The sequence below is a fragment of the Cyanistes caeruleus genome, chromosome 6 (genome assembly GCF_971803275.1).
Source record: "Cyanistes caeruleus chromosome 6, bCyaCae1.hap1.1, whole genome shotgun sequence".
Taxonomy (NCBI): domain Eukaryota; kingdom Metazoa; phylum Chordata; class Aves; order Passeriformes; family Paridae; genus Cyanistes; species Cyanistes caeruleus.
The window spans coordinates 45,806,723-45,824,202 of NC_141706.1; the positions used below are offsets into that span (position 1 = coordinate 45,806,723).

The 17,480-nt window shown below is 43.6% G+C and overlaps 2 protein-coding genes across 7 annotated transcripts in view; one reads left to right on the plus strand and one right to left on the minus strand.

Annotated features, from left to right (window-relative positions):
• AREL1 (apoptosis resistant E3 ubiquitin protein ligase 1) overlaps positions 1–9,385 on the minus strand; it is a 22,975-nt gene extending 13,590 nt beyond the window's left edge. Inside the window, exons 1-5 of one of the 6 annotated variants that reach the window (XM_086893315.1) lie at positions 9,285–9,385; positions 4,177–4,437; positions 2,972–3,031; positions 2,083–2,309; positions 180–417 (exon numbers count right to left, since the gene is read on the minus strand). In XM_086893315.1, coding sequence (XP_086749441.1) covers positions 180–417; positions 2,083–2,309; positions 2,972–3,031; positions 4,177–4,267 — 616 coding nt within the window. In that variant the 5' untranslated portion in view covers positions 4,268–4,437; positions 9,285–9,385. Of the gene's footprint in view, positions 1–179; positions 418–2,082; positions 2,310–2,971; positions 3,032–4,176; positions 4,438–9,275 lie in introns of all 6 variants that reach the window. The other 5 variants (XM_086893317.1, XM_086893320.1, XM_086893316.1 and 2 more) reach the window with 5 other exon arrangements.
• FCF1 (FCF1 rRNA-processing protein) lies at positions 9,351–14,725 on the plus strand. The gene is made up of 8 exons (XM_086893324.1): positions 9,351–9,439; positions 9,527–9,594; positions 9,740–9,811; positions 10,070–10,218; positions 10,631–10,703; positions 11,593–11,680; positions 12,125–12,219; positions 14,331–14,725. The coding sequence occupies exons 1-8, from the start codon at positions 9,437–9,439 to the stop codon at positions 14,377–14,379; spliced, it is 597 nt and encodes a 198-aa protein (XP_086749450.1). The 5' UTR covers positions 9,351–9,436; the 3' UTR covers positions 14,380–14,725.
• Positions 14,726–17,480: the final 2,755 nt, after the last annotated feature.

Below are 17,480 nucleotides of genomic sequence, written 5' to 3' on the forward strand. Positions count from 1 at the left end.
CACAAGTATGTTTTACTCATGGGTCTGCTTCTGGGATCTACACATGACAGGAAGAAAATAGTGAAGTTTGTTAAACCCTTCCCTGTCACCTACCTATTTAAGCTGGAAACACATTTACCTACAGGCCTCCTATATCTCCAAGTCTACTTTGAGTCATTAAAGGGCCACTTAGATCTTACCTGGCTGGAAAACTTTGTAGTAGGGGCTGTATGCCACATTCAAGCCACCAAGTTTTACAGTGATTTCGTATCTCCCAGCCCTACGCACAGTGAAAGCCACTTTCACCACATTGGAATTGGGCTCCTGAAGCACTTCCTGGGTTACAGGAATATCAATCGCTAACTCCACATGGCAGATGTGAACTCGCAGCCCCACAGGCCGGTGAGCAGGGAAGGGCTGCCCATTTTTATAGTATAACTGCATGGGAAACAGAGAAGTCCAGGTCAGCAAAAACATACAGAGCACAGAGGAAGAGAAAACAATTTGCCTTAGGGCAGGGCAAGTACCTCAGCTCAGAAAAGGAAAAATAATTAATAGACATCTCTGTCACACAGACTGTATTCTCCAAATTGAACAGAGGGACAAGAGGGCATTGAACAGTCCCATTCACTTTTGTGCAGGGGTTCAAATGCATGCCCTGAAAAGAACATGCCTCCAGGCATTTCCCATCTGCACTTGTAGTGCAATATTACAGCAGAAATCATGAGAGCCCACCAGCAAAAGGAAAAAAGTAAAGCCATACCCTTTCAGAGAAACAAGCAGATCTTGTTCATTTGTACAGCTAAGCTCTGAAAAAACTCTTACCAATTTGTTACAGAAAAGAGTGTGATGAAGATGGTGACCTAAGGAGCTGACCCAGTCTTTACTGCTAAGAAGCATCATGATGAAAACAACATGTTAGATAAAGTCATAGGCAGCTTCATCACTGAACTGATCTCCTGGACAATCTCAGAAGGTAACATACCTCTAGTTCTTTACAAGGAACATACCTCTATGTATTCTTTCTTTACAAGGAAAGAGCTACACCTTGAAACTCTATATACATGGCTCTTCAAGAGCCAACAGCTTGTTGGCCAGAGCCTGCCTATCATCTGCAATCAGCCTGCGGTCAGAAAAAAGTTACTGTTATTCCCTGATTCTAGGTAAGAGAGGGTGTGGGGCCTGAAGTAGTTTTCATCTTGATTGACATCAGGAGAAACTAGTGTATGCAAAGCTACTGTTGAAGAATAAAGGGCTAAGCAAATGGCTAACAAGCATAAAGTGGAAAGGCACATTGCTGGAGCTCATGAGTGTCAGCAAGGTGAAGGAAATAAATTTAAATAGTGGGAATAGAACAAGCCCCCTTCTCCTCAGCATTTTCCACTGCCTGTCCTGGAGTTAGAACTCTTCACTCACCATCAAGCAGAAGGGTTTTCTTCACCTTCCCAAGAGAGATGGGTATGGCAACCTAGCTCAACCTTTCTTCTTATTTTGATACCCTCTTGGATGGGAAGGTGGGATAGAAAGATAGGCACATAAGCCCAGCAAAACCTGATCAAACCTTCTCCACATAGCTCCAAACTCTCATGTTCACTCATCTTACTTCCCCTACACTTGGCCTTTTGGGTTTAGAGGTAAACAAGAGTCCTTGGCAAGCTTTTACAGGTCTGACAGAATAACAATCCATTTTGCAGTTAATGAGGAGTGGCTATGAAGCTTTACAGCTCTTAGGTTGGTAAAATGCCCATTCCCACACCCTCAACTTCAGCTGCACAACCAAAAGGTAGCACCACGTTTGTTGAAGGCAAGGCTCAGCCTACTCACTTCCCAGTAAAGGAAGCAGCAGACAGGACAAGCCTGGCCTCCTCTGCCTCTTGAGAGACTTCTGAAGTGAGGGAGATGAGACTTTAAGAAGTGCAAACCTCAAATATACACTTACAGACTTTTGCAACATAGTAACAAAGTAAAACCACAGATAGCTTGACTACTCCTCAGTTACGTCTGGCTTAGCCCCAACAAAAAGCCACATTTGAAGAGTCCACTCCTATCTCAGACCTCTGTTCCTGCCCACAAAGCTGCATGGAAACAAAAATATTGCCTTACATGCACTCGGAAGGCCATGCTATGGCCCACCTCATAGGGGTCCTTCCAATCCCAGGAGATCTTGCAGGACCGGGGATCCAGGTAGTTGCCTCGCACGTAGTCATAAATAGTTCGCTCCCCGCGGCGTTCCCGGTCCTCATGCTGAAGGAAGCTGACTATACGTGCGGCAAGCTCAAAGAGGAACTTAATGGTGAAGAAGAAAGCTACAACAGATACTGTGATCCCACCTGCAGCAGGGAGAGAACAAAGGGTGGTTGCAGAAGCCAAGATGGCTGAGTCACGCTCTAAAAGCCCCTCTGTATCAGCCAAAGATGCCTTTCTGTTAATGATATTCCACTCAAATGCAAATTAGGTATTTAAGGCAGATGCTATTGTGTGAATATTTATTGTTTGTGTTATGATACACAAGTAAGGTTAGAAAATATCAAGTCTCTTAAAACTCTGCAAATGACTGCAAACAAAGGAAATAGTTAAAGGTGGCAGAGAGTCTCAGGTAAGGCTTGCAGACATCCCAACAAAGACACAGAATTCCTTTCAGGTAGCAAGTTAGAACTACAGAGATTCCTTTCAGGGAAACAGATAACCAGACAACTTCTGCATATCACATTATGGCTGGATTAAGAAGCATCACAGATGCAACTACCCTCCACTAGTTCTCAGAAGAAAAAGTAAGGGGATGGCTTAGGAATTAGGCCAATAAAAGGACTTTAGGATCAAGAAGAATGGTCAAGAGGCAAGTCTGCCAGATGAAGCGCACAGTGTGAGGTGACAGTAACTTCATGTTTGTTGGATAAACTCTGAACTAAAATTAAATCAAAGGCTTTCAAGAAACACTTCTAAAGCCTATGGAGAGGTCATGAAATACAGTGGCAGCCTTTCCTTCACTTACCAATAATGTAAAACATCAGGTCCCTTCGGTGAGACACACAGCCGAGGATCACAGCTGCATCTAGAACACAAAATAGGCCAAGTCCAGTCTAGTGACTTCCTCACACACACTGGCCTATATTTAATCTATGGTTCCTCAGAAAAAATGCCTACTGATCACTTGTCTTCCTCTCCAAGGATATCCCTAAAGCATTATTCCATAAAATTGAAATACGTGAACAGCAAAACACGTTATAGTCCTCCCTCCATCACAGATTCCCATTCAGATTCAGGGATCCATAAGAAGGACAACATATCAGCCCTTTGAAAACAGTGACAGCAGGCTCTGGGTACTGCAAGAAGGAGGTATTTTTTGCAGGATCACCAACTTCAACAACAGTGGCCAAAGCCACTCATCCAAACTGTCACACCTAGTTGCAAGCCATGAAGTTATCGTCTACTCTGATATGAAAGCATATTACAGAGCCACCACCAAAATGGACAGAAGCTGACCCTTAGCCAGCAACCTTGGAAGAAAAAACTATGGAATAAAAGGGTTGCAGACAAGACCATCCCCATTTGCTCATAGTAAACAAAATCCTTCTAGGCCAGAGGTGAATCTATTTTTGCCCTGCAAGTCCACAGCAGAATGTATGAATGCAACTGGAAAAGAGTCTATTTGTATTTTCCTTCTCACTTCTGCAAACTGGAGCATTTCTGCTGAAACTCTCACTGATCAACACAAAAGCTAAAACCTTCTGTTTGTACACCATTAAGCTTACAGCAATTTTAAGAGACACCAATCTAGACTCAAGTTTTCACTGAGGGGACTGCTAAACAAACATGTAGTAAAAATACCACACCCAGAACAACATGCTGTTTGGTTGATAAGACATAGCTGACAGATGGAACAAGAGCAGCAGCAAGGAACGCGTGTGACAATTAGACAAAGGATTTGGCATACAGTGATGCATACAATATAGCTCACCATGTCACCATTCAGTTAGTGAGAAGCTACATTGTGCATTCAAGCTGCCCTTTTTTTTTAAACACAAAAGGGGAGTTATTCATCAGTCATTTCGACAGCAGCGATAATGGACATCAGCATGCAGAAAGCTTAAACAAGGCATTTCCCCCCAACAATAGCCATGACTTTCTAGCCCAGCAAATCCCCTTTGCTGGCCTCGGCACAAAGTCCAGCCCTCCAACCAAAGAGCAATCACATACCTTTACACAAGTGCCCATGTTCTAAAAGCCAAAAAGATGGTACCCATTCTTCAGCATCCTTCCGCCTTGTGCCCAGATCTGGGACACACATCAGCAAGAAGAGGCCATAGAGAAGATTATCACAGAAAGAATAACTCTTGGAACTTGCATCACAGAATCACTGCTGCAAAATAAGGACTTGAGCACAGTAGTTTCTTCCTCTTTGTGGAAAAACAGTTGTCCTGCAGTGCTTTTCCCTTAGCCCGCAGTTTGCTAGCTTTCCTGGAAAAGTAAAAAAAGAAGAGAGAAACGTTAGATGTCTACATTGTGGATAAATCTAGCAAGCAGAAACACATGAGAGGTGCAAGATGCAAGAGCATCACTAGACATCAAATCCATGAGAGGTGTTATAAAAGTACCACTGTAGATGAGGTGCAAAGCTTAACCATATCCTCAACCTCTATCTGTCATAATCTCATTTCATTATAGGGCCCCCTAAAACTTGCATATTCATATTAAAACAAAACACATCCTTGCCTCCATAGGTTTCATGGAGCAGCTAAGAACCTGCATGCTGTTCATAAAGGAGTATTAAGGATGGAAGCAAGAACTGATAGCCTAGGAGGACTACAGAGAGATTGTCTCAACAGTCAAGGATCAGGTTAGAAAAGCTAAAGCCCTGATAGAACTGAACCTTGTCAGGGATATCAAGGGCACCATGAAGACTTTCTATAGGTACATTGGTGATAAAGAAAGACTAGGGAAAACATGTGTCCTCTCCAGAAGGAAACAAGACCTGGTTATGCAGGACAACAAGAAGGCTGAGGTACTTAACTTTTTCCCCTCAGCCTTCACCAGCGACTGCTCCAGCCACAGCAACCAAGTCACAGAAGACAAATGTAGAGAAAATGAAGAACTGCCCACTGCACTAGAAGATCAGAGGGATTTTTTGCAAAGGCATGTAGTGATAGGACATAGGACAAAAGGAAGGACTTCAAACTGAAAGCGTGTAGGTTTAGATTAGATATAAGGAAGAAATTCTTCAACATGAGTAGTGAGGAACGAGATCAGGTTGCCCAGAGAAGTTGTGGCTGCTCCATCCTTGGAAATGTTCACAACCAAGTGGCTTTGAACAACCTGGTCTAGTGGAAAGCATCCCTGCCAATATCAGGGAAGTTGGAATTAAATGATCTTTAAAGTCTCTTTCAAGCCAAACCATTCTTACAGTCAAGGTAGTCCTTCATACCCAACAAATATATATACTATCTTCAAAATTATTTTGCCCAGATTTAAAAGGCTATTTGTAGTCAAGCCTCAAAATAAAAGAAAACAGGTTTTTCAGAATTCTTGAACCACAAACAAACTAGATTTTGGGTTTGGTACTGTTGATTTAGGTATTCAGGAAATTGAGATCCCCATAAGGGATTTCAGCTTCAGCAGTACTATCCACTAAATTACAGTTTACTGTCAGGATTGAGATAAAAAAATTAAAATTTAACAGCAAGGATTGACGCAGCCCACAAAAACCAGGACACATGCCAGAAGAAAAACCACAGAGCCTACACAATCAGTATCTGCTCATTCAGAGCACAGATTACATAAAGGAGTGAGAATGAAATGAACAGAGCCAGGCTCACCAAGGCAGCTGTGTGTTAAAATAGTCACCTCTTTGGGGATGTGATGTGCTCTTCCTGCCTGCCATTCCACAACCTCAGCTGTCACTTCTTCCTTAGACCCCACTCATCTATTTTCCTCTTCAGATGGCTCTTATTTTCCTCCATGCCAATAATCATACAGACCTGGCTGCCTTTACACACTTTTACTAACCCTTCTAATATACATGAAAATCAACCAGCAAACCTGTGCAGAGTTTTTTGGTTGTGCTGCAGAAACAGCCAGACTTTCACTGTCTTTTCCTCACCCACCTCTCAAGGAAAGTCCCACCCACTCATCTATTTTCTTCCTTCCTCTACTTTTCCTCAGTGCAACAGTGTTGCAGTCCCCAGGGCATAAATTCTCATTCTCCTCCTAAGTAAAGCATCAGCTTTCTAAAATTATAAATTTCTCCCTGTTAAGGACCACACAATTAAGGACCTACCAATTTCCTTGGTATTTTAGCTATTTCAACAGTACATATCCAAGATGTGCTACAAATGACTGGCTGAAACTCTGCTCTAGCTTGGCCTGGCTGTGGAATGCGTGTGACTGCTCCCCACACAGATGGGGAATTTCACAGAAACTTATCAATATTAGGAATCTACAAGATCTCCTTCCAGCATCTTCATGTCACAAAAAACCGACAAAGTTGTCTCTGTGGGTCCATCTACTCAAGCTTCACTATTTCTGCTTCACTCCACAACTTCTTGCCTTCTGTGAGGCTCACCACAGGTCACACAACCTCTCTCTCAAGCATAGAAAGATCCATCAGTTAAACTTCAGGATTTTTAAAGTCAATTGGAACCTGAATCTCTTGATCTGGTTTGCAGAATTTTTGAACTCACTGGACACAGGGAATCAGTTATCTCAGTTTTATTAATTAATCAGCACAGCAACTTGCCATTTTATTATCCCTACATGATGTGGTAAACAAGACACCAATCTGGGTGGTCACCAGAGATGAAGTGGCTGTTATACAATCAACTTCCTTATAGCTTACTCACTGCCAGCAGCCTTAAGGGTGCTCTTGCAGCTGGAACACATTGAGGTGAAGAACATAGTTGTAAGTAGGTGGTATCCAAGATACAGTGCCACTCACTTAAAAGAATGCAGATGTGAATTAAAACGGTATCTGTGCTGAGAACTGCTGGGCAACAATCTGGGAAATAAATTCTGAGAAGCGGCAATATAAGGTGCCATCATAGCTAGGCTGGAAGAAAAAGTGCTGAATAATCCAACAGGTTTTAGTAATCTCAATCCAAGGACAGAGCAAGTGATGGTCTCCTGCCACCTGCAGGGAAAATGGGGATTTGAAAGCTTCATTTCACTCAAGGAGAGAGATGTACTGGCATAATCAGGGTAGACAGCACGGAATCATAAAATAAACTGCATCAGTGCCATTGCTTCCTCAAGTCAGCAAGGAAAGAAAGTTCAGTAACAGGAATACATTTAGTTTGTGTTGCTGCCAGAGGAACACAGTGCAGAGCTCCAGAAGGAAGCACAAGTGTAACACATACAGAAGAAACAGTATGTTACAGAGTAACATAGTAATGGCACATTCATGTGGCCACAGATACAAAACCAGCTAGGGGCATGCTACACAGAATGCATGCCCTGAGCTCCTAGGAAATCCGCTGTGCATCTTGATTTTATTTGGTGCACTGATAAATTGCCATTCTGCTCACAACAACAAACCTTTAATTTTGTTTTAAAGCCTTTCTTCAGGATACTACCTCATCCAATCAAGATAAGAGAACCATTTATCTCAGTGGTGAATCTCTCAATCTATGTGCACAAATGTCCACCCCCAATGGCATGTCTGTCTCATGCCATGCACAGACAACTATTCTCTAGCAAAAGAGACAGTATTTTCTCACACTAAGTAAAGCAGGCATAAATCAACAAACAGAAATGCCCATGAGAACCTAACTTTAAAATACACTCACAGAAAACTGAAAACTCAGCACAAAAAACAGTAAACAGAGTCCAGTATCAGCTGTCAAAGACAAAAACTGCATCAATGGTCAGTGTCTACACAAAACAGTCATTCTCTTATTAGGGATGGGATTTGTCATATACATTTACATACAAGCTATATAAAACAGTGTCAATAGGAAAACAAAAAAAAAGAAAAAGAGACTTCTGTCAACTGCTTAAGTCTGAGGACTTTTTATTGCGAATAAACCACCACCAACTCTGTCAGCTCCTCCTGTCCTCCTCAAACACAGCAAGCCAGCCAGTCTCATCTTGACACCAAATCTGCTTCCTGAACCAGGACAAAATTCAGCCACTTGCCCTGCTGCACATCAGTGGCAAAGCAGATCACCCTCTTCTTCCTCAATTATTTCTCTTCTCAAACCACTCAGGGTCACTTGAACAGCATCATGTGAGCTCTACCAATTGCATTTCTTCAATCAACAGTTAAGATAGGTATGATCACTCAGGTGGAAAGTTCAGCTGTGGTTTTCCTAATAAACACAGTTTTTCTTTCAGTCTAATTTTCTTCCTCATTGTCAGAGCATAAGTCACAGTCCTACAGAGGCCACCACTCGGGAAAAAACTCCTGAGTGGTTCCTCATTGGCTGCTTTTTCTGACCAGCACACCAGATAAAACCGGTTGTATTTGGAAGATACCAGCAGTTACAAGAGCTCACTAATCCCAGAAGCTTCCGTGAGAAAGGGTTTTTTTTCTCCCTTCCCTGCACAGGGCACGAGAAACCAAGTGCCCCGGACCGGCCCAAGAACTTGGAGAACATTTTCGTTCATGTGCAGAAAAGACATTTTGGGTCAGACTACACTATTACGGCTGCATGAAGTACAGCTAAAATTATGCTCATTCGCTAAGATTTCTGATCACAAATATTGGTAAAATCTAAAGATAATGACGACCCACTGTTTTTCATTATGAAATTCATGAACTAAGGCGTGGAAAAACCAGCACTACATCAACTCTTAAAAATACCCAAAGCAGTCCAGCAAGCTCAAGTGAGCGAGCTGAAGACCTCCGTAACGTCCCGGCTCTGCAAAACAGAGACGAGAGGGCAGGAGGGCGATTGCTGTGCTGCGGTTCCCCTTCCAGCCCGCAGCAGCGGTGGGCTCGGTGGGGCCGCCCATCCCCGCCGCCTTTCCACAGGCGCCAGCTCGCCCCCACCAACCCGACGTGTGCCCCGCTACCCCCGCAGCGCCGCGCAGGCGGCGGGGCTGAGCCCGACTGAAGAGCCGGAGGCCGCCACACGGCAGGCAGAGCCGGCCCTTCCCGCTCGCCGGGAGCTCGGCCCCACCGCGGCCCTCTCGGAGCCGCGGCTGTACCAGGCCCACCGCGGGTGCTCCGGGCCGGCAGCGGGGCCGTCACCCCGGGGGACGCCCGGCACGGCGGGGCGGCAGGGCTGCGGCTGCAGCTCCCTCGCCCCGGGAGCCCGTTCCCCGCGCCCGGACCCGAGAAGGCGGGGAGGCAAACGCGCTACCGCTGTTACCGTGGTCTCCGACGACGGCCGCAACCGCGCTGCCGCGGCCCCGCGCTGGCGCTGCCCGGCGCTGGCAGCCGGAGATGACGCGCTCCCGGGGCGGGGCGCAGTGACGCACCGGAGACACCGGCAGTGGCGGCGGCAGCGCCGGCAGGGTCGGCATGGTGAGCCGGGAGCGGGCTGGGCTCGGGGTCCGGCTGGGATCGGGGCTGTCCTTAGCTCATCGCGGCTGTGTGTCCGTGTCCTTGCAGGGGAAGCAGAAGAAGGCGCGGAAGTACGCGGTCATGAAGCGCATGATCAGCCTCCGGGATGAGCGCATGTGAGTGTGGCTGCGGCCGGGCCCGGGCCCGCGCGGGGCCCTGGAGCGTCCTCGTGTCCCGCTCGGGAGAGGCGGCCCAGGTCTCTCCGCCGCTAGCAGCCTTTCCTTATCGCTGCACCCCAGTAGTGCCTGTGTTTCTTTGCAGTAAGGAGAAGGATCGCGCAAAAGCCCCCGTGAAGAAGAAGGAGGACCCAAGTGCCATCAAAGAGCGGGAGGTGTAAGTGCTGCCCAGGCACTGGGGAGGGAGAGAAGGATGGAGGGAGGGCCGGCCACGCTGCAGGCTGGAACTGAGAGTGTTTCTAAGCGATACTGTCAGAAGAAGTTGTACCCCAAACCGAAGGATTGTGCTTGGGCTGCAGCAGGAGGTCTGATGGGTCTTTCCGCTCACTATCTGTCTTTCATCCTGTACAAGTTGTAGGATTGGACGTGATGTTAAATGCAATTAACTGATTTGAATTCTTTGTCTTCCTGGCAGCCCCCAGCATCCCTCTTGCTTGTTCTTCCAGTATAATACACAGCTGGGTCCCCCTTACCACATCCTGGTTGACACTAACTTCATCAACTTCTCCATCAAGGCCAAACTGGACCTAGTGCAGTCAATGATGGACTGTCTCTATGCCAAGTGTGAGTTTCTGCACCACTCACAGCTTCTTCAGACCACACAGTGCAACAGTGGGCTCACAATGTTCTTTGTTACCCCCATGCAATGGGCTGAGAATAACAGAAATCTTGTAAAAAGAATATATGGTATAATCATGGAGCTGTGGTAACCTTGGCAATGTCTCTGGTTTCAGTAAAGTAACGGTTTTAAAGTGCTAATCTCAGCAAAGGTAGAGTACTAATAACTTAAAAATCTAAAATGACCATGGCATGGTTAAACTTGGTGGCTCTGCATTTCATCACCTTGCAATATTATTAGCTGTCACTGTAAGTAATACATTATAGAGTTCCATGATGTTTCTGGGGCATGTGGGCAGTATGTAGGGGTCTGGAATAAATCCTGCTTTATTTTAATATGGGCTTTTTTTGCATTTAGGTATTCCATGTATCACAGATTGTGTCATGGGTGAAATCGAGAAGTTAGGACAGAAGTACCGTGTGGCATTAAGGTAGGTATAGGGCGTTCTTCTCTGGTTCTAGAACTTAATGCTTTAATATAAATAAATGGAAAACGCTTGCTATGACTGGTACTCCTGCACTAGAGGGTGGTTAGATTATTGCAAGATCCCAAACTTGGTTATATTTCTCTGTCTCTATGCGATCTGTATAATGGTTCAAGTTTTAGAAACAAAATGCTACATATGAGTGCACAATATTAATTTGTAAATCTTTTAAACTCCTAAGACTTTCAATGTAATGCTTTATCCTGTTTCTCAAAAAAAAAATAATTCTATAATTTCTAAAAATGAATAAAGAAGTGACCCACATCTTACAGAACTTTTCATTCATACTTTGTGTTATTCCTGTATGAGTAGGTACCAAGTACTGATCATCTAGAGCCAGGTTATTGTGTGATCTGTACAAAACTAGTCCAATGTAGTTCATGTACATCGCTCAGATGTATTGTTCTTTTTATTTTGGCCTGCTGTGTTGTAAAGTATACGAGTGCATACCCTCAACAGCTTTGATGGTGCCCTTCAGACAGGAGGTGAAATGTCCCTTTATGAATGGTGCAAATGATCACATGCCAGAAGTTCTAGTTTTTCCCACAGATAACATTTCAAATTACTTTGTTTGGCAATGACCTAACATTGTACAGATTTTGAATCCAACAAACCAGTACTAAGAAATACTTAACCTATAATAACTACACAAATTGCATTATTTTTTTCCTTAGGTCATTTCAGTTGACTTTTGTCTACCATTTACTCCATCCCTCCATCCTTTGTTTTGAGAACAATGTTTTGTATGTCAGAAAGGAGTGTTCTTGTTCCTCCATACTGTGTTCCTGTACTCTCTGGTCTGATTGTTGTGATGCTGTTTTTTATGTCCCCACAGAATTGCCAAGGACCCTCGCTTTGAACGCTTGCCGTGTATGCACAAAGGAACCTATGCTGATGACTGCTTGGTGCAGAGGGTCACTCAGGTATTTCCCTTTCTGACATTTTCTATACTGTCCTAACATACTAAAAATTCCTGAACACTCCTAATTACTGACTGACTTAAACAGAGTAAATATACAATCTCACCAAGGGGCATTTACAGTTTTAGCACCTCTTTATTCAATGCAAGGCATTATCTTCCCTGAGCATTCTTGCTGTATAGGACAGCATCAAGAAGCACTTAGGATGGGAAAGCTGTCAGCTTGAAAGGCTGGACAGAGTTTCAGAGATTTATTGAGTCTATTTTGTTGGGCAGAAGGATATTATTAGTCTGCTGCAGAATTCTGTATAAGTCCTGATAATGCCTTGCTAAGGACTCTCAGTCTTCCTGTGTTCAGTGAGCTCACTGAATAGGAACATTGGTCAGCCATGACTCCCTTCTGGGGTTCGCTGGTGTTGAATCTCACTTGCCTTCTTTTTTTTTGCAGCACAAATGTTACATTGTGGCCACAGTGGATAAAGAGCTCAAGCGGAGAATACGAAAAATCCCTGGAGTGCCTATAATGTATATTTCCAGGCACAGGTAAGGGCCCCCTGACAGGAGGGAATCCTGCCCAGTGCAATCCATGTCTGACAGGGATTCTGTCACCACATACTTGTCTCCTTCATTGCCTGTAGTGCAGGCTGCAGTAAAGGGCCTGGTGTTTACACAGAAGTTGAAGTACAGTTACTGCTGGGAAGAGACTGGTCACAGACCGATTTTTATTGCAGTCTTCATGTTCACTTGTTTTTACCTGAAGAAGTGGTTTCCTTAAGGCCAGTATTTCCATAGATAAGTTTTGCTTACCAGCAGCAGCAGGACTACCAGGCAAATGGCATTCTACAGGTTCTTGAAGAAAAGAACCATTCTTGTTCTATATTCTATTTGGTAGCTTTGTGTACCCTAAGAGACTGAATTTGCTTCTTGAGTAAAAAACCAAACCAACTCAGAAGGATACTCCTGCAGCATGAGGAGCTTGATTGCTATAGATATGTGAAGTTTTAACTGATCTACAATTAGAATGTGGCTCAAAAGATTTTTTTCTCAAAACACCTTTTCTCCTTATTCACTGTGACCATGAACTTTTGGAAAAGGCTGTCAAGGGTGATGGAGTCACCATCCCTGGGAATGTTCAAGAAATAACTGTACATGGCACTTAGTGTCATGGTCTAATTCTCAGGCTAATATTCAGTCAAAGGCTGGACTCAGTGATCTTAGAAGTCTTTTCCAATGTAAATGATTCTGTGAATTATAAGTTGAATGTCTAAAATTTTATTTTCTGTGGTGATCTGCTCTTTAATCCTAAATCAGATCACAAAAGAGAAGGCTTTTTTCCTCCTCTGGAGATGGTGAGTTTTTTGAGATGTCTGATTGCTGAGTTTAAGGTAAAGAATAACAGCAACTTTTTGAAGACCTTTTACTTTCAGAAATAATGTTTTTCTTCTTGGGGATCTGAGCTGCAGATAGAAATGCAACAAAGTTTCTTGCTATTCAGTCTGCCTGTAAGCCTGTTGCTGCATGGGTTTCACAAATGAATGATTTCGTCCCCTTGAAGAATCACTGTGAAAGATACACTACCAAAGCAGCTTTTAATATAACATTGTAGCAGTGCAGTTTAACAGAGTTTAATGGCATGGTTCATTCTAATAGTAATGGCTGAAACATACAAAGGAAAATCAACTTGGAATCACTTTAGAATGTTTTGCATGGAGACCAAAGGAGTGCAAAGGAAGACCCTCCAATTGAGTCACGAGGTTCAGTAAGGATCTCCTTGCTTTCCAAACTCCTGATGGAGTGCAGGTGCAGCTGCATCCAATCTTAGCCCCAGACTTGTTCAACAGTCTCTGTCTTAATTAGATTTTAGAAGCACTTAATCATTGACTGATTAAACATTTATAAAGTGATTCAGTAGGGTTTACTACAGTTATAGCAGTGACTTAATTATACTTTCAGGAAGCAATATTCATACTATACTCAGTAAAAAGTATTTCAGCCAATTCACATGCATGCACACTTGCACAAAGATGTATATGTAAATGTATAAAGGTACCAGTTAAAACTTCCCCTCAGGTTCAGTGAAACACATAGAATGCATCTGCATTTCTCAACAGGCAAGGCTTGAGTGATTGTCCTTCAAGTATCTCAGCCTTGAGACTGAGAGACCTGCTCAGAGAGGTTCTGGTGCAGCCCACAGCAGTCCAGGAAAGCACTAAGGGCCTCACTTAAGATTACTGTTTATAGAGTTACAAGATGATTGCTTTTAGTCATGCATAAATTTTCTATCTTGGCCATAATCCAGATTAGTAACTACTAGAATTTCCAAAACTCTAGTAACATTGGTACTATTCCACTCAGGCCATGACTTAGATAGGATTGTCAGAGGATGACTGACAATCTCATCCTTCACCACAGACCAGCAACAGGAGTTCCCAGTATGGTCAGTGCTGTTCTCACCTTAGTCATGTAAGACTTTTTGGTATGGTTAAGGGATGCTTCACCACCTAACTAGTTACACAAACGCCAAGGCCTAGCAGAAATCGTTGAGATGGTAGTACAGCCCTGAGGAGGAAGAGGAGGTTGATGCACCACCACAGTGAGGAAAGGAGCATTGTGGAATGGATTGTCTTCATAAGTTTTCCTTCCTTCTTTCTCAGGTACAATATCGAGAGGATGCCAGATGATTATGGAGCTCCTCGATTCTAACCTGTCCAGTCAAGCCATCAATGCCAGGACATGTGAGCCAGGATAAGGCTCCTTCTGATTCCAGCCATCCTGCTTTCTTCTTCTGTTAGAACTCTGCTCATAGGACTGTGGATAACCAAACTGACTTCTTAACCTTGTTTTTCTAAGAAAAAGCTATTTTGAAGGGTCTGATTTTATTCATCCCTCCTCTGCCTTGGTACAATTACCTACAACTGGGAGAAGCAAATGGGAAATAGAGGACTGCACGACCAAAAATGTGCCTAGCTCAGTTGGACCATTGGCATTGGAGAAAGTGATTTCAGCATTCTGAATTAAATATTGATGATGCAACTCTGGCTGAGAATGACACCACAAGAGATTTTAAAAGTTTCTTACCCCTGCACCTGGAGTGGGACAGGTATTCCTTTGGGAAGCTACCTCATACCTGTTTAGTGAAATCAGAATCTGTATTCTGCAGAAAAGACATCAGATCTGCACAAGTTGGTAGCTTTCTGAAAAAGCGGTCTAGATTTTAATTCAGAATTGATGGGCTTTTATTCAACTGCACAGTGAATTAAGTTTTAGCAGCCTCTCAGACTGCTCTCTGTACTTGGTTAGCTGGCAGCCCGGTCCTTTTGCTTACATTTAGAGTGGTGGAGAGCAGGACAGGGTTGGGTCAGGCCAGATCTTTCCCTCCTGTTTGGGTCCTATGCACCTCAAAGCCTTATCACTTTTGTTACTTATCAGGGACGAGAAGGAATGTGTCTAATGGGCAAAGGTATTAATGTGTGCTGGGAGCACAGTTGTTGTGGAGGAATAAGAACAATGGTTGCAAATAAAGAGTCTTCCAGAGACCTGCAGAATTTGCTGCAGGGAAGGAAGTAGTCAGGGAGGGAAGGAAAATAAATTGTTAAACCACATGAAGAAATGTAGGGGGGAAAGTATTTCTAAGCCATAACTCTGCATTCTTATACCTCCTCCATTATTCCTTCATTTTTAGCAATATAATTTGCTCTTATGATCTCTGCTGAGTGGTGAGGAGGTCACCAGGAGCCAACATGCCAAAGCACACTTCCTGGCCAAAATGCTGGCGGTGTAGTACAGGAGAAGACTGAAAATTTATATTCTTGATATAATTAAGAAAATTTCCAAACCTTAACAGAGCTTTATCCTGTAGTCCCTTGGAGTTTATCCTTGTAGTCCCCACTGATTTGGCTGCAGAGGTGTCCACAAAGGCCAACAGCATCCTTGCCTGCATCAGAAATAGTGTGGCCAGCAGGACTAGGGAAGCAATCCTCCCGCTGTGCTGAGGATCTGCCTCACTTGGTGCTGGTGAGGCTGCATCCTGTGTTTAGTTCTGGGGCCCTCATTGCAAGACAAGACACTGAGATGCTAAAGCATGTCCAGAGAAGGGCAATGGAGCTGGTGAAGGGCCTGGAGCACAAGTCTGATGAGAAGCAACTGCAGGAGCTGGCTTTTAGTCTGGAGAAAAGACTTGGGGAAGACCTTACCACTCTACAACTACCAGAGAAAGGAGGGTGTAGCCAGGTGGGCGTCTCTTCTCCCAGATAACAGGTGACAGGATGAGAGGAAATGGCCTCAAGTTGTGCCATGGGAAGATTGGATATTGGGAAAAATTTCTTCACTGAAAAGGTGCTCAAGCATTGAAGCAGGTTGCCTAGGGAAGTGATAGAATCACTGGGCCTGGAAGTGTGAAAGTGTGGATGTGGCACTTAGAGGCACAGTTTAGTGGTGGGTTTGGCAGTGCAGTGTTAATGGTTGGACTCAATGCCATGGAGATCTCTTCTAACCTTAACGATTCTATAATAGCTGAACTTGGCTGTCTGTATGCTGGACAGCATTCAGTGAAGATCATTTCCTGTCTTTGGGAAATGCTCTGACATCCTGGTAACTTCCTTGCTAGCACCACACCTCTACACATACTGCAGGAAAATTTGGGAACACATCAGACCTACCCCTCCTGCTATCTCTTCAGTTGTTGTGGGCTCACCTATTAAACATCCCTGAAATAACAGCATACTGACACTTTGAAAATTTAGCCCCTTCCAGGCTATCACAATTAAAGTTAATTTTCTCCACTTTCAGCCAGGGAGAAAGTAGCCAACAATGGAGAGATTTTACAGTTAATATATAATATGCACATTTCAAAAATAATATCCTTAGTTTTGTTCTCTCAATCCAATCCATATTTCTTTAAGCTAATGATCAAGTATTGTCATGAACATTGAAACCCAAGTTTAGTCAAGCGAGGACTGAAAACAGGTGTAGGATTAGATCTCTGTTACTTGCTTTTCAGAATAATTCTAGTTTTAAAAGACTTCTTTGAGTCAATAGTTAACTAGAATTGTTCCAGTTAACTAGAATTGTTATTAGAATTAACCTAAGCAGAAGGAGGCTGGAGAAGAAAGAAGAAAGGAATGGATACTTAGGGTAACATTTGATAATAGTCTTTCTGGCATGTAAGAGGTCAAAGGCACAGCAGCCTGATGAATTTGGGGATATATATACCTGCCAGCAGAATGCCTTTTGCAGGGACTTCATGAAAATATATATATTTAGCATGAATGGTGGGTAGGAGTCAAACTAAATGTGCACATTTACTGAAAACTTTTATTCCTTTTAGTCTGCCTTGTTTTAGTAAAAGGATGAGGAATCTGGAATAGGTATAAGGCAATTGCTAAAGATGTGTTAGGAGGGCTGGAGCATGAGCAGAAGAAAGTATTGGCAGTGAGCAAACGCATGAGGAAATTTTTATTATGGTAAGACAAAAAACTTGGCTATTAACTCGAAGAGCCTGGTCAGAAGATAAATATGAGAGGACCACCTGAATGATCACCTATTTCTCCTGCAATGCCAGGGAACCTGTGTACCAAACACTTGGTTCAGAGGAAAATATTTACTTCATACACACAATGGCATCCCAGTGTCTGATCCAATTTACAGTATGTCAGAGGAGGGAAGGATCATTGTCACAGGAAAGAGTTTGGCAAACTAGAATATTTTCATGTTCCCACAAATGAAGAACTCTGTTAGTCAAAACCAGAAGAGAAATTCCTTCCTGACTCAACTCTGGCAGTTGGTTTAAACCTGCACGTGATTTA

Bases quoted from the DNA above. Each gene is read 5' to 3' on its own strand.
- FCF1 (XM_086893324.1), top strand. The intron at 9,595-9,739 runs GTGAGTGTGGCT...GTTTCTTTGCAG, and splicing joins AGCCTCCGGGATGAGCGCAT to TAAGGAGAAGGATCGCGCAA. The intron at 10,219-10,630 runs GTGAGTTTCTGC...TTTTGCATTTAG, and splicing joins GGACTGTCTCTATGCCAAGT to GTATTCCATGTATCACAGAT.